Raw genomic sequence first — 23,656 nt, forward strand, 5'->3', positions numbered from 1 at the left:
GTTTCTTTATTTTCATGACTATTTACATTGTAGATTCTCACTGAAGGCATCTAAACTATGAATGAACACATATGGAATTATGTACTTAACAAAAAAGTGTGAAATAACTGAAAACATGTCTTATATTTTAGATTCTTCAAAGTAGCCACCCTTTGCTCTGATTACTGCTTTGCACACTCTTGGCATTCTCTTGATGAGCTTCAAGAGGTAGTCACCTGAAATGGTTTTCCAACAGTAGCTATGTTTCCATCAACCCGTTTTTATCCGAATTAAGTGATATCGAATGAAAAATGCCGTCATGGAAACAGTAAAATCCGACTGAATTTCATGAATATCGACTCAAAGAAAATACGTTCGGTCTCATCGGATTTTCTTTTGATCGATATACGGCTTATGCGATAACCGCTGATGGAAACGTTATTTGCCGAATAAATAATGAATTGCGATTAAGTTTTAGGTCATTTTATGGTTGCAACCCGCATTAAAACGAAGAAGAAGAAGAAGTTTCAGTTCATTTCTGCCCAGTATTTCCGCTCTGTTTGCACATATGACAGGTGTCAACAAAAACAGATGTAAGCGGACAAACGAGGAGACGAGATACTTTTTTAATTTAATTTACCAGAAAAATATAACAGCTATTTTAGATAGCAAAAATCTAAGAAACGCCATCATTTATCAGGAGCTCGCGAAGGAAATGACCAACAAAGGTTACGACAGGGACATTCTAAAATGCTTAACGTGAAAAAGCTTAACGTGGTTTAATGTATCTAAACAACGATCAATCATCACCAGATGTATCATGGTCATATCTTGTCATGAACACTTAAGCCTGTCAAAAAAACTAAATCGAAATCCAATGATTATAGAAGTTATCTCACGTTAATATTTTCTTCATCAGTGGCCGTATTAATATTATTAATAAGGCGAGGGAAAAGCTTAACGTGGTTGAATGTACCTAAACAATGATCAATCATCACCAAATTTCTCTCTCATATTACCCATCATAACCACGGAAAACTGTCAAATAATCTAACCCAATGTCCTATTATTATGGACGTTATCTGACATAAAGCGTTTCTGCTTCACAGCAGGGCAGCGGAGCGGCTGGGGGTTGACTCTCCACGGTTCTCATTGGCTTTATAAGTCCTAATGTGAAAAACATGGTTACATACATTAACATGGTTTAATGTACCTAAACAACGATCAATCATCACCAAAAAATCCTCTTCTATATTGCTCATCATAACCACTTAAAACGGTCAAATCTAACCCAATGTCCAAATATTATGGACGTTATCTGACACATTAACGTGAGATAACGTAATCATTGGATTTCGATTTAGTTTTTTTGACAGGCTTAAGTGTTCATGACAAGATATGACCATGATACATCTGGTGATGATTGATCGTTGTTTATACATTAAACCACGTAAAGCTTTTTCACGTTAAGCGTTTTAGAATGTCCCTTACGACAAGCCGTGGGACATCCTGCGGAGTAAATGGAAGGAGCTCAAACAGCGATACACGGCTCAAAAAAGAGAGTTGTCTCGCAGCGGTGCCGGAGGGAAAATAAAAGGCAAGTTCCACCTTTTAGATGAGCTGGATCAGATCCTCAGCCAAAGGCCAATCGTAGCTTAGCTTGGCTTCTAATATTAACAACAACAACTACTTCGCTTGAAAAGTTCGCTTGAATCTTGTGCGATTCAGTGCAAAAATGAATGGAAACACCTTAAAATGTCTCAAATCAATTCGATATACCAATTTAATCGCAAAACGTCATTACGCACAGGTTTTTATTCGCTTTAAAGCCGTTGGATGGAAACACACTTTCACCAGCTTTATTTGCATGAGTTTTTTTACCGAACTTCAGATAATTCGATTGACAAGTGGATGGAAACTTAGCTAGTCTTGAAGGAGCTCCCAGAGATGCTTAGCACTTGTTGGTCCTTTTGCATTCACTCTGCGGTCCAGCTCACCCCAAACCATCTCGATTGGGTTCAGGTCCGGTGACTGTGGAGGCCAGGTCATCTGGCGCAGCACTCTATCACTCTCCTTCTTGGTCAAATAGCCCTTACACAGCCTGGAGGTGTGTTTGGGGTCATTGTCCTGTTGAAAAATAAATTATGGTCCAACTAAACGGAAACCCGATGGGATGGCATGTCACTGCAGGATGCTGTGGTAGCCATGCTGGTTCAGTATGCCTTCAATTTTGAATAAATCCCCAACAGTGTCACCAGCAAAGCCCCCCCACACCATCACACCTCCTCCTCCATGCTTCACGGTGGGAACCAGGCATGTAGAATCCATCCGGTCACCTTTTCTGTGTCGCACAAAGACACGGCGGTTGGAACCAAAGATCTCAAATTTGGACTCATCAGACCAAAGCACAGATTTCCACTGGTCTAATGTCCATTCCTTGTTTCTTGGCCCAAACAAATCTCTTCTACTTGTTTCCTCTCCTTAGCAGTGGTTTCCTAGCAGCTACTTGACCATGAAGGCCTGATTCACGCAGTCTCCTCTTAACAGTTGTTCTAGAGATGTGTCTGCTGCTAGAACTCTGTGTGGCATTCATCTGGTCTCTAATCTGAGCTACTGTTAACTTGCGATTTCTGAGGCTGGTGACTCGGATGAACTTATCCTCAGCAGCAGAGGTGACTCTTGGTCTTCCTTTCCTGGGGCAGTCCTCATGTGAGCCAGTTTCGTTGTAGTGCTTGATGGTTTTTGCAACTCCACTTGGGGACACATTCAAAGTTTTCGCAATTTTCCGGACTGACTGACCTTCATGTGTTAAAGTAATGATGGCCACTCGTTTCTCTTTACTTAGCTGATTGATTCTTGCCATAATATGAATTCTAACAGTTGTCCAATAGGGCTGTCGGCTGTGTATCAACCTGACTTCTGCACAACACAACTGATGGTCCCAACCCCATTAATAAGGGAAAGAATTCCACTAATTAACCCTGACAAGGCACACCTGTGAAGTGAAAACCATTTCAGGTGACTACCTCATGAAGCTCATTGAGAGAACACCAAGGGTTTGAAGCGCTATCAAAAAAGCAATAAGGAGTGATATATATTTATATATAATAAGGAGTGATATATACAGTATTTATATACGTGTATACTAACAGGGATGTAGCTGGCGTTGATGTAGTCGGAGCACGGATCATCGTCTACGTAGGAAAGCTTCACTCTCGTCGAGTCGTCTGCAACACAAACAGAGTCAGAAATACAGCAGTAACTAACTAACTAACTAACTAACTAATTAGATAACTAACTAACTAACTAACTAACTACAGTCTACACATCAGCAGTTGATGTAGACCAGACTCTAACTACAGTGTGTGTGTGTATGTATATAGTTGTGTGTGTGTGTGTGTGTGTGTGTCTGTGGTGTGACTCACAGGGCAGGATGTTGTTGTAGCGGTTCTTGCCGCGGTTCTCTGGCAGCAGAGCCGAGTCCAGCGGCTGGTTCCGGCCCACGTCCTTCAGGTCCTGACAGGAACATAACGTCACAATGTCACAACGTCACAATGTCACAACGTAACGTCACAACGTCACAACGTCACAACGTAACAACATAACAACGTCACAACGTCACAACGTAACAACGTAACGACACATTGTAACAATGTAACAATGTAACAACATAACGACACATCGTAACAATGTAACAATGTAACAATGTAACAACATAACGACACATCGTAACAATGTAACAATGTAACAACGTCACAACGTAACAACATAACGTCACAACGTAACAACGTAACGACACATCGTAACAATGTAACAACGTAACAATGTAACAATCTAACAACGTAACAACGTAACAACGTAACAACATAACGACACATCGTAACAATGTAACAATGTAACAATGTAACAACATAACAACGTCACAACATAACAACGTCACAACGTCACAACTTAACAATGTAACGACACATCGTAACAATGTAACAATGTAACAACGTCACAACGTCACAACGTCACAACGTAACAATGTAACAATGTAACAATGTAACAACGTAACAACGTCACAACATAACGTAACGTCACAACATAACAATGTAACAACATAACAACGTCACAACGTAACAATGTAACAATGTAACAACATAACAACGTCACAACGTCACAATGTAACAATGTAACAACGTCACAACGTCACAACGTAACAATGTAACAATGTAACAATGTAACAACGTCACAACGTAACAAAGTAACAATGTAACATCACAACGTAACAATGTAACAATGTAACAACATAACAACGTCACATTGTAACAACGTAACGTCACAACGTAACAACGTAACAACGTAACAACGTAACAATGTAACAACGTAACAACGTAACAACGTAACGTCACGTCACAACGTAACAATGTAACAACATAACAACATAACAACATAACAACGTCACAACGTAACAATGTAACAACATAACAACATAACAACATAACAACGTAACAATGTAACAATGTAACAACGTCACAACGTCACAATGTACACCTTGCTACACGCTGCTACACCCTGCTACGTTCTGCTACGTTCTGCTATGCCCTGCTACACCCTGCTATGTTCTGCTATGTTCTGCTATGCACTGCTACACCCTGCTACACCCTGCTACGTTATGCTACGTTCTGCTATGCCCTGCTACACCCTGCTACACCCTGCTATGCTTTCTACAATCTATTTGGGCGTTTTCAACACTTTTTGAAGAAAAATAAATGAGATTCGTCGAAAAAAGTGACAAAACATCCCAACAGAGACTGACTGGATCATTATCGTGACAAGTGTTGGAGAGAAATACTTTAAATCTACGGGTTGATATCTCTCTGAGACTGTTTCCTGGAATATGTCTTCTGAACAGTTTCCACGGTAACAACTGATAATCCTGTGACTGTGTGCTCGTTTCCATGGTAACAACTGATAATCCTGTGACTGTGTGCTCGTTTCCATGGTAACAACTTACCTCGTACTCCTGGGACAGCAGGTAGTTGGAGTCGGCCTGCAGTTTGATGAAATGACTCTCAAAGTTCACCGTCTTTATGGGACTGAAGGACACAAAACTACATGTTATATATATATATATATATATATATATATATATATATATATATATATATATATTCTATAATATATATAATAGTGCAGAGGAGGCGTTGGGATTTCTCACCTGGACACTCGGCGGTTCCTGAGGAATAAAAAGAACAGAATAATAATGAAAGTGAAGAAGTCAGAGGAGTTGAAGGGGGTCTCACCCTGGGTGTAATTCAATGTAGAGCCGCCCCTGTCTACATGGATTTTTACCCTCCTCGTGTCCTCGGGTCAAATTTGACAAAAAAGTTTATATATATATATATATATATATATATATACAAAAGAAAAATCACCTAAAGGATTATTAGGAACACCTGTTAAATTTCACATTAATGAAATTATCTAATCAACCAGTCACATTGTAGCTGCTTCAATGCATTTAGGGGTGTGGTCCAGGTCTAGACAATCTCCTGAACTCCAAACTGAATGTCAGAATGGGAAAGAAAGGTGATCTAAGCAACTTTGAGCGTGGCATGGTTGTTGGGGCCAGATGGGCTGGTCTGAGTATTTCACAATCTGCTCAGTTACTGGGATTCTCACATACAACCATTTCTAGGGTTTACAAAGAATGGTCTGAAAAAGGAAAAACATCCAGTATGCTGCAATCCTGGGGGGCCAAAATGCCTTGGTGATGCTGGAGGTCAGAGGAGAATGGGCCGAGTGATTCAAGCTGATAGAAGATCAGCTTTGACTCAAATAACCACTCGTTACAACCGAGGTATGCAGCAAAGCATTTGTGAAGCCACAACATGCACAACCTTGAGGCGGATGGGCTACACCAGCAGAAGACCCCCCCGGGTACCACTCATCTCCACTAAAAATAGGAATATGAGGCTACACCAGCAGAAGACCCCCCCGGGTACCACTCATCTCCACTAACAATAGGAACTTGAGGCTACAATTTGCACAAGCTCAGCAAAATTGGACAGTTGAAGACTGTAAAAATGTTGCCTGGTCTGATGAGTCTCGATTTCCGTTGAGACATTCAGATGGTAGAGTCAGAATTTGGCGTAAACAGAATGAGAACATGGATCCATCATGCCTTGTTACCATTGGGCAGGCTGGTGGTGGGGGTGTAAGGGTGTGGGGGTGTAATGGTGTGGGGGATCCCTTTCTCCTTCAGAACTGCCTTAATTCTTTGTGTCATTGATTCAACAAGGTACTGGAAGCATTCTTTAGAAATGTTGGCCCATATTTATAGCATACGGTCAAACACAGTATTAGTATGGTGTTCCTAATAATCCTTTAGTTGTATGTATATATATATATATATATATATATATATACAGTACAGGCCAAAAGTTTGGACACACCTTCTCATTCAATGCGTTTCCTTTTTATTTTCATGACTATTTACATTGTAGATTCTCACTGAAGGCATCAAAACTATGAATGAACACATATGGAATTATGTACTTAACAAAAAAGTGTGAAATAACTGAAAACATGTTTTATATTTTAGATTCCTCAAAGTAGCCACCCTTTGCTTTTATTGATAACTCTGCAAACCCTTGGTGTTCTCTCAATGAGCTTCATGAGGTAGTCACCTGAAATGGTTTTCACTTCACAGGTGTGCTTTGTCAGGGTTAATTAGTGGAATTTGTTCCCTTATTAATAAAAAAGCAAAGGGTGGCTACTTTGAAGAATCTAAAATATAAGACATGTTTTCAGTTATTTCACACTTTTTTGTTCAGTACATAATTCCATATATGTTCATTCATAGTTTGGATGCCTTCAGTGAGAATCTACAATGTAAATAGTCATGAAAATAAAAAGGAAACACATTGAATGAGAAAGTGTGTCCAAACTTTTGGCCTGTACTGTAGATATATATATATATATATATATATATATATATATATATATATATACATTTGTATTTCTTTCTACAAATTCTCCAAAAACATAACGTAGATGGTTCCATTAGTCTTAACAAGTAAAATAAAGGGTTCAACACTTTCATTGAGTTTGGGTGTGTTAGTAAATTTTATAGCGTTTGAATTTTCTTTTTTAATCAAAGAATGTTGGAAAAAAACAACAAGAAATGTCAAAAAAACGTGCCGAAAAATCAACAAAAGCATCGAACATTTGTGAGCAAAAAAAAAAAAAATGTGTGGAAAAATGTGACGAAATGTTTTGAAAAAAGTGACGAAAACATGACCCAGAAAAAAAACACAGCAACAAACACACAGAAAATACCTCGAAAAAGTCGACAAAACCCTCCTTAAAATCTAAACCGGGCTTTATCCAAAAAACATTACAATAAACATTTATTTAGTTTTTGTCTATTTCAACGTTTTTCCTCCTTTGTTGTTGTTGTTTTTGGCTAATTTTCAATCCATGCAGACGTGTCCTGGGACCTTCCGACCCCCCATGCTGAACCCAAAGTTACGCCCCTGGAGTACAGTATGTAGTATTATAAGTCATAAAGTAAGAATTATACAGTAAGTAGTACAGTATGTAGTACTGTATGTAGCAGTATCTTTACCCTCTGACTCCGTGGAGGACTGAAGTCGGAACATCTCTCCTCACGTTCATCCTGACACTCGTTCTCTCCTCCACCCTGAAACACACACACACACACACACACACACAGACACAGAAACACACACACACACACACACAGACACACACACACACGCACACACACACACATACACACACACACATACACACACACACACACACACACACAGAGACACACAAACAAAGAGACACACAGACAGACAGACACACACACACAGAGAGACACACACACACACAGAGACACACACACACACACAGAGAGACACACACACACACACACACACACACACACACAGAGACACACACACACACAGAAACACACACACACAGAGACACACACACACAGATACACATAAACATACACACACATACACACACACACACACACACACACACACAGACACACAGACACAACACACACACACACAGACACACACAGATAGTAGAACTTCAACTCCCAGACCGTCACATGATCCCCTCTGACCCCAGGAAAGAGGTGGAGTTAGTCACACTTTGCAGTTTGTTTTTTGTGTACTCACACAGTGTTATTGTGTACTGTGTTTTTGTGTACTCACACTGTGTTTTTGTGTACTCACACTGTGTTTGTGTGTACTCACACTTTGCGAGCCTTCTGTCTGCAGACCAGCAGAACGGTGACTCCCACCATCATGACGATGAGGAACATGGCGGCGCTGATTCCCTCGATCACACCACTCAGAGGCTCTGAGGGACGACACAACCACACACATAAAAACAATTAAACTAATGTTAGTCTCCTTTTCATTCAGGACTCAGAAGAAGAATGACCTAAATATGTTACCTTTTCTTTGTTTCATCTAGATATAATATGTAATAATTAGGACCCACCAGACTCCATGTAAATAATCAGGACTTTTAGCGTGTATAGAGCCAGCATATCTCCACCAGACTCCATGTAAATAATCAGGACTTTTAGCGTGTATAGAGCCAGCATATCTCCACCAGACTCCATGTAAATAATCAGGACTTTTAGCGTGTATAGAGCCAGCATATCTCCACCAGACTTCATGTAAATAATCAGGACTTTTAGCATGTATAGAGCCAGCATATCTCCACCAGACTCCATGTAAATAATCAGGACTTTTAGCGTGTATAGAGCCAGCATATCTCCACCAGACTTCATGTAAATAATCAGGACTTTTAGCTTGTATAGAGCCAGCATATCTCCACCAGACTCCATGTAAATAATCAGGACTTTTAGCGTGTATAGAGCCAGCACATTTCCACCAGACTCCATGTAAATAATCAGGACTTTTAGCGTGTACAGAGCCAGCATATTTCCACCAGACTCCATGTAAATAATCTGGGGTCTAATTTATAAACGTGGCATACGCACAAAACGGGGCTGAAAATGTGCGTACGCCACTTCCCACGCAAACGTTGTGATTTATAAAAAACAAACTTGACGGGAAAATGTGCGGTCCTTCACGCAAACTCTGACCCATGCGTACGCACATTTTGGAGACAAAATAGGAATTTGCGACGCAGATGGTGAGGTGGTGAACTGAAGAAAGTAAATGGGAAAACGATTACTCTTAGTATTGATATGCTTCACGCACATTCTTTCACTCCATTACATCCACATTACCATGAAGATTAAATCCAGCATTGTTATTTGCGCTTGTACTTAGTGATACTTGTTCCATAAACACCTTGTAAAATCCAACTCCTTAATTTTAATAAAAATGTGTTCTTAATATCTAATCAGCGCTGTCTCTATGTCACATTGTCCGCTATGGAGCGCAGGAGGAGCAGATGGCCCAACTGCATGGAATACAGGATAGCATAAAACACCCTACCATTAGATAACTGCAAAACACAGTGTAAATAACTAAATATCTGTCTTTAAAACTGTGCATATATCATCAAATGTCAAAGTCTGGAAATACAGCCGTTACGCTCTCGCGCAATTGTTACACCTGCATGAAGAAAAGTGTGTTTGCCTATTACACTTTATTTCATCTTCAAATTGTATCTCGGGTGGGGGATACCACCAGTTGATGCTGTGTTGGGGAGGTGTTAACAATCACAAATTGTTGTAAACATAAATACTGCGGTGACCCCTGTGCGTATTGCTGCATGATGGACTATGCTAATGGAACAATCAGGAGAGAAAAAGACTTCAGGGACCATGATGATGACTGGCTAATATGCCGATTTAAATTCCCTAAAGCTGAGCTCTTGGATCTATGTACTGAATTGGGTCCAATAGAGAGGGCAACGCGCCGTAACCGTGCCATATCCTGGTCCAAATACAGGTCCTCGCCACTCTGGGGGCAACCGGCTGTTTCCAGAGGGAAATGTCAGACAGCTAAGTGTTTTATATATAATCTTCAACTTCATCACTAAGGCTTGTTTGGATATAATATATAGTTCTGTTAAATCTTATTATATACGTCTGGTAAATCGAAGCTGTCCCCGATTGCCGTAATACCTGCTGTTTTGGAAGATAATAATAAAGGTAGTCTATGGATCTGGTTCCCCTACACTACACGCATTCACAAGGTGCTTTGCATTGACTATTTATGGTTAAACATGGGCGTGTACAGGGCGGGATAAGAGGCTGATCCACGTACGCACACTTGTAGGTAATCTCTGATTTATAAAGGGAACATTGCTTACAGGTGTGCGTACACACGGTTTTATAAATCTGACTTTTTTTCGGTGTACGCCATTTTGGGCTTTTGGGCGTACGTACACTTATAGTAAGGATCCTACGCACAGTTTTATAAATGAGACCCCAGGACTTTTAATGTGTATAGAGCCAGCATATCTCCACATGTAAATGGGTGAATTAAGGGTTTATTTCAATCAAACCAGAGTGGTGATTGTTGGAACAGTGGAAAGATGAACCAAGACGGCTTTTGATAATTTTATTTAGTTTCTGTGTTTTACGATGATAAAAGTTCTGATTATTTACATGGAGTCTGGTGGGTTTGGTGATGGTGATTTCGGGGCTGTTTCATGTTAAACTAAAAGGATCTTACTCTTTAACTAAAAGGTCTATCTCTGTAGGGATCCTTTCATAATGTTGTCACACACTTAGAATAATAATCTGAGTCTGACAGCAGCAACAACAGAACTGAACTATTGAAATGTTTGAGAGTGTAAACGTGGAGCATACCTGGCTCGGTGACAACTGGCAGTGACAGGTACGTGTCACTGTACAGCGGAGAGCTGAAGTCATTCTTCTCTTCATCAAACAGCTGAGTGAACGCTCGGACACTGAGCCTGCACACACAAATCAAAACTCATTTAAATATATATAATTCATAGATGATGGGGATCACATTAATGCAACACTTACAGTTATTTGTGGATATTTCTGCACATGTAAAACTAATAAGTTTGCTCTAGCTTTTTCAATGTTTTAGACACAGCTATGGTGATAATAACGGTCCAAAAGAATGTGAAAAAGAGATCCAAAATTACCCCAAAGAAAACCCCAAAACCCCAAAAGACACATTAAATGTGTAGGGTGATTGCTTTATTTTTTAAATTGAAAAACATAAAAAAATTTTGAAGAAGGATGCCCAAACCCCCGCCAACAAACATACACACCTAAGTCTTCCACGAACTGAGGGAAAACACTGACCTGTAGGCAGTTTTGGGTTTCAGCGGTCCGTCACAGAACAGGTTCCGGTCTCTGCGGGTCTCTGGATCACAGGAGCCGCCCAGCGAGTCCATCCCCGTGCCCACGGTGATCTGGAAGCTTTGGTTGCTGCCGGCGCTGCCGTCGCTGCACTGACTGGGGAAGAAGCCGCTCTGGTAGCATTTTATGGAGCTGTTGGATTTATATTCCAGGTAGGAGGGCAGAGGGTGCTGCTGCTCTGGCTGCTGCTCATCCACACCTGCAAACAGCAAAATATCAAATCATCATTAAATTTTTTAAGATTTTTTTCCCGATTGCTTACATGAATCAGTCAAAAGTGAAGCCACATTGTCAAAACTCTTCACATAGAGAAACAAGTTTGTGTTAACTAGTCTCTCATTTATAGCGCTGTGGAGTAAGGCTGCAGCTACACCACAGATGCATTCTGGGATAGGAGAATGAACTCTGTGTTGTTTGCATTTCTTTAAACCAATCACAATGGTCTAAGCTCCAGACGCAGCGACTGTGGCTCTGCTAAATAGTCTCAGGAAGGAACTTGTTCTGGTGGAAAGTTTGCACCCTGCAAAGGAAAACTCCTCATCCAATATTAAAAGTAGTTAACTGTTGACACAATACAGTAATGTGAGCTAATTAAATTGGCTGATACATGGTTAAACCTCATTGGCTCTTACCAGTGGATCTCCATGTGTACTTCGTCCACAGCAATCCCACCAATCATTCCCAAAACCTCCCAGTTAGAGAGGAAATTATCTAACATATTCTTTATAAAACCTCCCAGTTAGAGAGGAAATGATCTAACATATTCTTTATAAAACCTCCCAGTTAGAGAGGAGATGATCTAACATATTCTTTATAAAACCTCCCAGTTAGAGAGCAAATGATCTAACATATTTTTTATAAAACCTCCCAGTTAGAGAGGAAATGATCTAACATATTCTTTATAAAACCTCCCAGTTGGAGAGGAAATGATCTAACATATTTTTTATAAAACCTCCCAGTTAGAGAGGAAATTATCTAACATATTCTTTATAAAACCTCCCAGTTACAGAGGAAATGATCTAAACATGTATATATGATTACCTTGAGACTCGGCCACCACCACAGCGAAGAACTTGATGGCTCCGTTGACATCGCTGAACCAGCTGCAGTTAAACCTGAAGAAGATGGAGGACTTGGTGACGATGGCGGAGCGGTCGCTGACCCGAGTACTGAGGGGTGGCACCGGGGGACCTGCGGGAGTCGGAAACACGTTGAACATTAATTATAAAAGTGTCCTTCATGTCTTTACTAGAGCTGCAACTAACAATTATGTTCACTGTGGATTAATCTGTGCAACCAACATCATCTCTAACAAGTCCAAAACAACCTCGAAAAAATACAGCGTTAAATGTCAAAAAAAGTGACAACTTCGAAAAATCTCCAAACCTCAAAAGAATCATCAGAAATGTAAAAGGTGCCAAAACATCGGCAACTTTGAAGAAATGATATGAAAACCGCGGGAAAAGCAACAAAAAGGTTAAAAAAATGAAATTGTTTTTTGAAAAAAACAGTGAAAATATTTTTCAAAAGTCAACATCCCAAAGCAATTAATGGGTTAAGCTTTATGTATAGTTGTGCAGTGCTTACGGTCGATCATGGTGACCACGCTGTCGCGGGCCTCCTCGCTGGTCGTCCGGTCCGAAATGACCTTCACAGAGACGCTGTAGCGTCGGTGCGGCTCCAGCTGCGTGATGCGGTATGTGGTGGCGTCTCTGCCGGTGCGTCGGGAGTAGACTAGGACCTGCGAGTCCTGACGCAGACACTCAATGGTGTACGAGTCGAAGTCTGCTTCCGGCGGCGCCCACGAACATGAGATAGATGTTGAGCTCTGAGGACGGCAGTGCAGGCCGTGCACTCGCTCCGGCTCTGCAGACACACAAATACACAAAGTACACAAGTAGAGATACTCAGAATCTAAAGTACTCTACAGAGCCCGTGCACTCGCTCCAGCTCTTCAGAGACACAAATACACAAATACAGATACTCAGAAACTAAAGTACTCTACAGAGGATGTGCACTCGCTCCGGCTCTTCAGAGACGGACAGATACTCAGAACCTTAAGTACAAATGCAACACGAAGGCGACAAAAACATTACCAAAAAAGCAACAAAAGACGTTGAAAAAGGAGGCAAAAACGTTGGTAAAAAAGGCAACAAAAATGGTCTATGGTTTTGGCTGAGGAACAATTCTATATGATTATACGAACCTACTGGTGCAGATGCTGTTGTGGATGGGTGTGCTGTAGGTGTGCGTGGCCCTGGGCTTGCGTTAGGGTTATTGTATATGATTTTATGAACCTACTGGTGCGGATGCTGTTGTGGATGGGTGTGCTGTAGGTGCGCGTGGGCTCGGCGACGCCGCTGATGCTGCGCAGGCTGAAGGTGTACAGCCGGCCGGGGAACATCCCTCTCAGGATGCGGCTGCCCGCCGTGGGGCTGTGGTACGGGTTGATAACTGCCAGCTGGTCCCGAGGAGTCCACTCCAGGTCGAAGTCGTCGAAGTCGGAGTTGGCGGGAACGCTCCACGTGATCTCCAGGGAGGTGTTGGTGACCCCTCCAAACAGGAAGGAGCCGGGAGGGTTCGGAGCTGAGCACCACACAAACAACACACACAAGGAAAGGCTTCCTGTTAGGGTGGGGTTCATGCTCTCTGCACAGATTACTGACTTTATTACAATGTCCTTACAAATGCATGGTTAACGATTAATCATAATAGTTGGAGACTTGGAAACTTGACTATAATAATCACTTTTGTAATTAACTAAATGTCTCAGACGTCCCTGGTATTCCCTGATATTCCCTGGTATTCCCTGATATTCCCTGGTATTCCCTGATATTCCTTGGTATTCCCTGGTATTCCCTGATATTCCCTGGTATTCCCTGATATTCCCTGGTATTCCTGGTATTCCCTGACATTCCCTGGTATTCCCTGGTATTCATTGGTATTCCCTGGTATTCCCTGATATTCATTGGTATCCCCTGGTATTTCCTGGTATTCCCTGGTATTCCCTTGTATTCCATGGTATTCATTGGTATTCCCTGGTATTTCCTGGCATTTCCTAATATTCCCTGGTATTTCCTGGTATTTCCTAATATTCCCTGATATTACCTGGTATACCCTGGTATTCCTTGGTATTCCTTGGTATTCCCTGGTATACCCTGGTATTCCCTGGTATTCCTTGGTATTCCTTGGTATTCCCTGGTATTCCCTGGTATTCCATGGTATTTCCTGGTATTCCCTAATATTCCCTGGTATTCCCAGGTATTCCATGGTTTTCCCTGATATTCCCTGGTATTCATTGGTATTTCCTGGTATTTCCTAATATTCCCTGGTATTCCCTGGTATTCATTGGTATTCCTTGGTATTCCCTGGTATACCCTGGTATTCCGTAGTATTCCCTGGTATTCCCTGGTATTCACTCGTATTTCCTGGTATTCCCTGGTATTCCCTGGTATTCCCTAGTATTCCCTAATATTCCCTGGTATTCCCTGGTATTCCCTAGTATTCCCTAATATTCTATGGTATTCCCTATTATTTCCTGATATTCCCTAGTATTCCCTGGTATTCCTTGGTATTTCCTGGTATTCCTTGATATTTCCTGGTATTCCCTGGTATTCCTTGATATTCCCTGGTATTCCTTGGTATTTCCTGGTATTCCTTGGTATTCCTTGATATTTCCTGGTATTCCCTGGTATTCCTTGATATTCCCTGGTATTCCTTGGTATTCCTTGGTATTTCCTGGTATTCCCTGATATTCCCTAATATTGCCTGGCATTCCTTGGTATTCCCTAATATTCCCTGGTATTCCCTGGTATTCCCTGGTAATCCCTGGTATTCCAGGAGCATCAGTAACTCTGATAACGTCTCACCGGTGCGTCCCAGCGTGCTGGCGCTGTTGCTCAGCTCTCCGCTGAGACTCTTCAGCTCGGCCCGGTACCGCCGCCCAGGAACCAGGTCCGAGAAAACGAACTGGCTGACCTCTGGACCCAGCGGCTGCTCGGCGTGCTGAGAGCCGTCAGGGTTGTAGAGCGACAGCAGGAAGCTGCTCAGATCGCCACCGCCACTCTCCCAGCTCACCCACAGGGCATCAGACTGGTTCCCACTGCGAGCTGTCAGAGACGCCACAGCGGCTGGGACTAAAGACCAGACAGAGGACCAACACTTAATCTAAACTTTAGTTCATAAGTATTTTACTGTTAACAGACAATGAAATGATGATTCATCATGTTTACTTATTATAAGTTTGTTGGCTAAACTCAACTGTACCCACCAGACCCAGACAGCTGATTAGTTGCTCTTTGCCCCCCTTCACCTGTTCAGGCCCAGACAGCTGATTGGTTGCTCACCTGTGTGGGCCCAGACAGCTGATTGGTTGCTCACCTGCGCGGGCCCAGACAGCTGATTGGTTGCTCACCTGTGCAGGCCCAGACAGCTGATTGGTTGCTCACCTGTGCGGGCCCAGACAGCTGATTGGTTGCTGTGTTCTCCGCTAAGCGTAACCACCACCATGCGGTACGCGGCGCCGGGTCGGAGACCCTGGAAGGAAACCTGCTGACTGCTGGACTGGCCGCGGCGTCGCTCCTGCAGCGAGTCGTCACTTTTATACAACGAGATCTCGTAACGGTCGAAGTCCCCTTCAGGCGGAGACCAGCGGAACGACAGACCGCTGGTTGAGTTGGCTTTAACGGAGAGATCGGTGACGGCTGCAGGGCCTGGCAAGAAGGAAGGACAACACTTTCATTAATACACAAAAACACTTTCATGTATCTATCTATCTATCCATCTATTAATCTATCTATCTATCTATCTATCCATATATCCATCTATTAATCTATCTATATATATATCTATTCATCTATCTATCTCTCTATCTATCTCTCTATCTATCTATCTACAGTATCTATCTATCTATCTATCCATCTATTAATCTATCTATCTATCTATCTATCCATCTATCCATCTATTAATCTATCTATCTATATATATATATATATATATATATTCATCTATCTATCTCTCCATCTATCTCTCTATCTATCTATCTACAGTATCTATCTATCTATCTCTCTATCTATCTATCTATATATCTATCTATCCATCTATTAATCTATCTATCTATCTATCTATCCATCTATCCATCTATCCATCTATTAATCTATCTATATATATATCTATTCATCTATCTATCTCTCCATCTATCTCTCTATCTTTCTATCTATCTATCTATCTATCTATCTATCTATCTATCTATCTATCCATCCATCCATCCATCCATCCATCCATGGTCTTACGTGTGCGAGCATCGGCGCTGACCCCTGGGCTGTGGACCCCCCCACTGGTGGTCTGGACCATGACTCGGTACTTTTTCCCTGGGGTGAGGCCTTCAAACCTGAACGCTGTGTGTCCGGAGGGCTGGAAGGAGTGAGTCAGCAGACTTCCTCTCTCGTCCAGGAGTTGCAGGAAGTATCCGTCCGACACGCCGAGGGCTTCCTGCCAGCGGAGCGCCAGGCTGCAGGTCGAGAGATCCTCCACCTGGAGCGCTGTCACCGCCACCGGCACTGAACACACACACAGGTAAATATTACACAACTGAACACACACACAGGTAAATATCACACTACTGAACACACAGGTAAATATTACACTACTGAACACACACACATGTAAATATCACACTACTGAACACACACACACACACAGGTAAATATTACACTACTGAACACACACACAGGTAAATATCACACTACTAAACACACACACAGGTAAATATCACACAACTGAACACACACAGGTAAATATTACACTACTGAACACACACACACACAGGTAAATATCACACTACTGAACACACACACAGGTAAATATTACACTACTGAACACACACACAGGTAAGTATCACACAACTGTGTATACTGTCTCCTGTAACACACATAGGTAAATATCATACAACTGTGTATACTGTCTCCTGTAACACAAATAGGTAAATATCATACAACTGTGTATACTGTCTCCTGTAACACACATAGGTAAATATACAACTGTGTATACTGTGTCCTGTAAAAGTAAAGTAAAATGTAGTTAAGTGTGTTACCTGTGCGTCCTGTGAAAGGGCAGTAAAGTGTAGTAGTGTGTTACCTGTGTGTCCTGTGAGAGTGCAGTAAAGTGTAGTAGTGTGTTAAGTGTGCATCCTGTGAAAGGGCAGTAAAGTGTAGTAGTGTATTACCTGTGCGTCCTGTGAAAGGGTAGTAAAGTCTATCAGTGTGTTACTGTGTGTCCTGTGAAAGGGCAGTAAAGTGTAGTAGTGTGTTAAGTGTGCGTCCTGTGAGAGTGCAGTAAAGTGTAGTAGTGTGTTACCTGTGTGTCCTGTGAAAGGGCAGTAAAGTGTAGCAGTGTGTTACCTGTGTGTCCTGTGAAAGTGCAGTAAAGTCTAGTAGTGTGTTACCTGTGTGTCCTGTGAAAGGGCAGTAAAGTCTAGTAGTGTGTTACCTGTGTGTCCTGTGAAAGGGCAGTAAAGTCTAGTAGTGTGTTACCTGTGTGTCCTGTGAAAGGGCAGTAAAGTGTAGTAGTGTGTTACCTGTGCGTCCGGCGGCCGTGTTGTTGTTGAGCAGTTCTCCGCTGATAGACTGGACCGTCACGTTGTACGTCTGTCCCGGCTGCAGCGAGCCGAACAACACCTCGTTGTGGTGTTTGAGGACGGGCCGGACGTCCAGCTGTCGGTCGTCTCGGAACAGAAACACCGAGTATCCGTCCACGTCGCCTGGGCCGGGAGTCCAGCTGACCTTCAGACTGCTGCTGTCACCGTCGTTAGTCACCTGGATGTTCTTCACTTTACTGGGAACTGGAACACAAAACAACTGCTTTTAAAAAATTTTTTAATAAAGAGTGACAAAAAAATCATTAAAAAAAGCACCTAAAATGTAGCCTGACAAGCCAGACCCACATCCAGATGTTGGGTCTGGGTCTGACCCACATCCAGATGTTGGGTCTGGGAACTCCCCATTGGTCAGGGCTCAATCCAAGGGGCGGGATAAACGGTTGTCTTTCAAATTCCCTCTGCACCAATAGGATAGCGCTACAACCAGGCAGAGCAACGAAGAAGGTAGCAGAGCTAGTTGATAGATTAAACTTTGGCCGTATCCGGTCGGCAAAACTCTGAACACATCTTCCTTTTTTTAAGAATGACTTCAGTGCCGTTCTTTGTTCTTTTCTCAAAGAAAAGCTGAACTCCAAGTCTTCCAGAAGGCCGCTGTTCACCAGCAGCAGCAGCAGCCATAAGCCCCGCCCACCGACTCTATACACGATGTGATTGGCCTGACCAGAGTTTGGTTTTTCCAGCTCGCTAGCCAACGGAGTGCCTAGACCCCCCTGGCTGCAAATTACATTTGCTGCCACTAGGGTGGTCTAGATTTCTAGGCTACCTAAAATGTCAAAAAAACTGACAAAAACTCATCCTGCGACTGTCAGACCAAAGGAGAACATGCAGTGAGCGAGGTTCTCTCCAACACAGTCCCACTCCCATCATGTCAGAAAGCCACGCTTGGTCCGGTATCTTTGGCGTTTGTTATTGACGCAAAAAGTCTCCTTTAGTGTCATATTTAGACGCTCTTGGTCGGGACTCTTGGCGTCACTTTTTGGCGCTCTGGGTCGGGACATAAGTTTAACTGACACACGGCACAAGAACGGGACAGTTAGGTTTAGGGAAAGATGTTGGGTGGAGTTACAAATTGTACGTTTCAGTGACACGCGGGACAAGAACAGGACACAAACCCCAGTCCTGTGTTGTTTGACCCATCCACCCCCCCAACCTGTTGTCTCTCTTCATACTACTCTCTACTGTTGTCTCTCTACATACTACTCTCTACTGTTGTCTCTCTACATACTACTCTCTACTGCTGTCTCTCTACATACTACTCTCTACTGTTGTCTCTCTTCATACTACTCTCTACTGTTGTCTCTCTACATACTACTCTCTACTGTTGTCTCTCTACATACTACTCTCTACTGCTGTCTCTCTACATACTCACTTCCCTTTTTTTTTTTTTTTTTTTTTTTTTTTTTTTATTTTTTTTTCTTTTATTTTTTTTTTTTTTATATTTTCTTTTTTCTTTCTACATAATATTCTCTAGTATTTTCTCTCTTAATGTTATCTTCCGCGCCACAGAAGGCTGATTTTGGTAAATGAAGCTGAGAGACACTGACCAAGTGCAGTATTTTACGAGTTGGGAGTGAGAGCGGGTGGTTCTGACCTGTGCGTCCTTGGATGAAGCGGGCCCTCTGGTTCGGCCCGCTGAAGGTGGACACCAGGATCTTGTAGAGGCGTCCGGGCGTGAGCGAGGCCAGCAAGCACGCTCCCACGCCGGCGCCCAGCGTCACCGGGGGAAACACCTTCATGTCGTTAAACAGCAGCTGCACCTCGTAGTGATCCACATCGCCCGGAGCAGCCAACCACGTCACACGCAGGTCCTCTGTCCCCTGGCCCGCCAGAACCAGAGACCGGACCGCTGCCGGAACTATAGGCACATAGACAGGTTAGAGAGAGACAGACAGGTTAGAGAGAGAGACAGCCAACCACGTCACACGCAGGTCCTCTGTCCCCTGGCCCGCCAGAACCAGAGACCGGACCGCCGCCAGAACTATAGGCACATAGACAGGTTAGAGAGAGAGGTTAGAGAGAGAGACAGACAGACAGACAGACAGACAGACAGAGAAAGATGGACAGACTCTTTTAAAAGCCCAGGCTGCTCTGATTGGTCAGCATTTTCTATAGTTACGTTGGAAGCGAGCTTCAAACACTAACTTCTGTTTTTGTGAATGAGAGGGTGAGAGGGTGAGAGAGTGAGAGGATGAGAGGATTAGAGGGTGAGAGGGTGAGATGGTAAGAGGGTGAGAGGCAAGGCAAGGCAGCTTTATTTGTATAGCACATTTCAGCAACAGGGCAATTCAAAGTGCTTTACATAAAACATTAAAGAGCAGTTAGAAAACAATTTTAAACAATTTTAAAACATTAATAAACAAATTAAAACAAGAATAAAATTGATAGTGCAGTATAAGAATAAAAGTTACAGTGCAGTATAAGAAATTGAAGTTAATAAAATAGATTATTTAAAGAAAAGCAACATCAAAAAGATAGGTCTTTAGCTTAGATTTAAAAGAACTGAGAGTTGCAGCGGACCTGCAGGTTTCTGGGAGTTTGTTCCAGATATGTGGAGCATAAAAACTGAACGCTGCTTCCCCCTGTTTAGTTCTGACTCTGGGGACAACAAGTAGACCTGTCCCAGACGACCTGAGAGGTCTGGGTGGGTCATAGTGTAGTAGCAGATCAGAAATGTATTTTGGCCCTAAACCGTTTAGTGATTTATAAACCAGTAAAAGTATTTTTGAAATCAATTCTTTGAGGCACTGGAAGCGGCAGTGTAAAGACTTCAGTACTGGAGTGATGTGATCCACTTTCCTGGTTTTAGTGAGGACTCGAGCAGCAGCGTTCTGAATCAGCTGCAGCTGTCTGATTGATTTTTTAGGGAGACTTGTAAAGACACTGTTACAGTAGTCAAGTCTACTGAAGATAAAAGCATGGACAAGTTTTTCCCGATCTTGCTGAGACATAAGTCCTCTAACCCTTGATATATTCTTAAGGTGATAATATGCTGATTTTTTTATTATGTTAATGTGGCTGTTAAAATTTAGGTCTGAGTCCATGACTACACCAAGATTTCTGGCTTTGTCTGTTGTTTTTAACATTGTCGTTTGAAGCTGAGCGCTGACTTTCAATCGTTCCTCTTTTGCTCCAAAAACAACCACCTCCGTTTTTTCTTCATTTAATTTAAAGGGGTGATAGAATGATTATTTCGGGTATTTCACACTGTTCCTTATGGTCTCCTAATGGGGTATGTAACATTAGTTGGGCTGAAAATGGCCTGGTTGATATTTTATTGGCCCTTATGCATCCCTGTGTTTTGGCCCTATTTGTAACAAGAGCTTTTCTTCCAAATATGGCATGGTCATGAATATTTAGATGAGCTGCGCGCTGCTTGGTTGAGCCTTAGCCCGCTTACACACACAATAGAGACGCTGCTTGATTGCGTTGAGTTACATATACACACGATTAGAGGTCGTGGTATTATTGTAGCGAATCTCCAAATACACAGACATTAGAAACGGATAGAATCTCATATTCCAGACACTGCAATGTTTCCTTACCAAATTCACTTCTGAGACTTTTTATGCGGAAATCAACGATATAAAGCTCAAATATGGGCCGTTTTACGAAAATGGATGGCTAATTGCAAATTTGGTAAAACTGTGTGTCGGAGTTCAGCTGCCTGTGTTGCTGGCTCGCCGCCTGGCCTGCCTTCCTCCACAGACCCCGGCTTGCTGTGAGCTCGATTGAGCTCCGGAACGGCTGCTGCAGCCCACAGCACCTCATACCAATCAAGATGGCGGAGTAGAGGCATATTAGCTCACAGCTCTCCCTGACATAAATTCTATATAACAGCAAATCTAGATCTCCAAGCGCAGTTGCTGCTTCATGGTTTTCGAATTTGTGCTTTTATGACTTTGATCATGCCTGGGACAAGGAAAAACACAAAAGAGTCGGCGAATTTACAGGCTGAAAACACTGACGTTACCTCGTGTGGCGGACTATCTATGGCGTCTCTGGAAGAAACTCTGCAAAAGTTTTTTTCCGAAGCCGATAAAAAAGCCAGAGATCGCTTTGAACGTTTGGAAAATCAGCTGGACTCTATTAAACTGACACTCGATCAACATTCCAAAGATTTGGACTCCCAGCGTGAGATTACAACCTCTCTACAAACACGAATGAAGCGAGTTGAGGAAACTACTACTGAACATAAAGACACCATGGAGAAACTTCAACAGAAACTTACTTCGATGGAAGACCGGAGTAGGAGGAACAATCTCCGAATTATAAACCTGAAAGAAGGAGCGGAAGAAGATCAGGCCTTGGACTATATGGTGCGTAGCCTTCTCAAATGGTTTCCTGAATTGAACAGCAGCCCTCCGGAGCTTACTCGAGCACATCGCGTTGGTCCTCCGCGTAAGGCTCCTGCTCCACCGCGGACCATGATCCTGAATTGTCTTCGCTTTACCGATAGAGATCGGATTTTAGGATCCGCAAGGAAGTCACCGGTGACAGTAGACGGCCAAGCAATTCGCTTTACTGCAGACTATAGCGATGTCACTGCTCGGCGCAGACGTCCCTGCTTCTCTATAATGAACAGGGCTCGCACCTTGGGATTTCAAGCTTTCCTGTTATATCCAGCCATCATCAAGCTGTCAAGAGGTTCTGACCATAACCTCTTTACTGAGCCAAGTGAGGCGTCCAAGTTTATCGATTCCATTGATCCACTCAACTTGGATGATTGATACTTCACCTTTGCGTTGACTCATGCTGGTTTTGTTTACTTCCGTACGGTATGACGCGCTGTTTAGCGCTTGACGTCACTCCATTTACGGACAAGAGACGTCTTCATGTGTGACTTGTTTTGATTTTCTGATTAACTTTCTGCCTACTTATGGCTTGGAGGCTTGCCAATCTTTAGTTGGTAATAGTACGCTGTTTTGTTGTTCTATCTCACTGAGCGTTATATTGTTAAATCCATTGTGATTCTCTTTAATTTATCTAGCAATTTATAATAAAGTAATATGATTGATTAAGCTCAGTTGTGTTATGTTTAGGGGAGCGAGCATGTTAATTTTAATTTTTGTTTGTCTCGATGCAAGATTTTGTTTATTTTTGTTGGATTGTGTCTGCTTTTTTTTTTGTGTGTGGGCGCGTGCGGTAGCCTATGTATGATGGTTTGCTCTCATATTTTCCTTACCCTAATCACTTCCATTGTTGTAAATCAGCCATGGCCAGTTGGCTTTACCTTGGAATTTGCTTTCAAACTGTAAACCAATGGGTAAAGGTCTTCATGTAATTCATTTAAACATTCGCAGTTTAGTTCCTAAAATTGATCAACTGAGGGCATGGCTTGTTTATAATAATCCTGATATTATAACATTATCTGAAACCTGGCTAAATGAAAATATTGCAGACTCCAATGTTAAATTGGACAACTACATCATATACAGGTTAGATAGAGGATCCAGGGGAGGCGGGGTCGCCACTTACATTTCATCAAATTTGAAATCACAATTAATTACTCCAAAAGTGATTCCTGAGCTTTTTGAAGGTATCTTTGTAAAGGTTATTCTTCATGCAAACAAACAATTAATAATTGGCAATATATATCGCCCACCTACATCTCCTAGGATGGAGTCTGTTCAAAATATCCTTACCACTGTTTCATCGCTTGGTGACACATCAGAAGTTGT

General features: G+C 42.3%; 1 protein-coding gene across 1 annotated transcript in view; it reads right to left on the reverse strand.

Moving 5' to 3' along the window:
* The window catches only part of LOC120563704 (receptor-type tyrosine-protein phosphatase beta-like), a 60,006-nt gene that overhangs the window by 7,975 nt on the left and 28,375 nt on the right, over positions 1-23,656 (reverse strand). Inside the window, exons 10-25 of the mRNA XM_039808064.1 lie at positions 19,570-19,833; positions 17,898-18,161; positions 16,615-16,881; positions 15,772-16,035; positions 15,193-15,459; positions 13,625-13,909; positions 12,911-13,189; positions 12,365-12,514; positions 11,267-11,522; positions 10,796-10,902; positions 8,250-8,355; positions 7,595-7,669; positions 5,183-5,200; positions 4,979-5,060; positions 3,405-3,495; positions 3,130-3,206 (exon numbers count right to left, since the gene is read on the reverse strand). Of these exons, the coding sequence (XP_039663998.1) occupies positions 3,130-3,206; positions 3,405-3,495; positions 4,979-5,060; positions 5,183-5,200; positions 7,595-7,669; positions 8,250-8,355; positions 10,796-10,902; positions 11,267-11,522; positions 12,365-12,514; positions 12,911-13,189; positions 13,625-13,909; positions 15,193-15,459; positions 15,772-16,035; positions 16,615-16,881; positions 17,898-18,161; positions 19,570-19,833 (2,852 nt within the window). The remainder of the gene's footprint in view (positions 1-3,129; positions 3,207-3,404; positions 3,496-4,978; positions 5,061-5,182; positions 5,201-7,594; positions 7,670-8,249; positions 8,356-10,795; positions 10,903-11,266; positions 11,523-12,364; positions 12,515-12,910; positions 13,190-13,624; positions 13,910-15,192; positions 15,460-15,771; positions 16,036-16,614; positions 16,882-17,897; positions 18,162-19,569; positions 19,834-23,656) is intronic.

This window comes from Perca fluviatilis, chromosome 8 (assembly GCF_010015445.1).
Source record: "Perca fluviatilis chromosome 8, GENO_Pfluv_1.0, whole genome shotgun sequence".
In the NCBI taxonomy this organism is placed as follows: domain Eukaryota; kingdom Metazoa; phylum Chordata; class Actinopteri; order Perciformes; family Percidae; genus Perca; species Perca fluviatilis.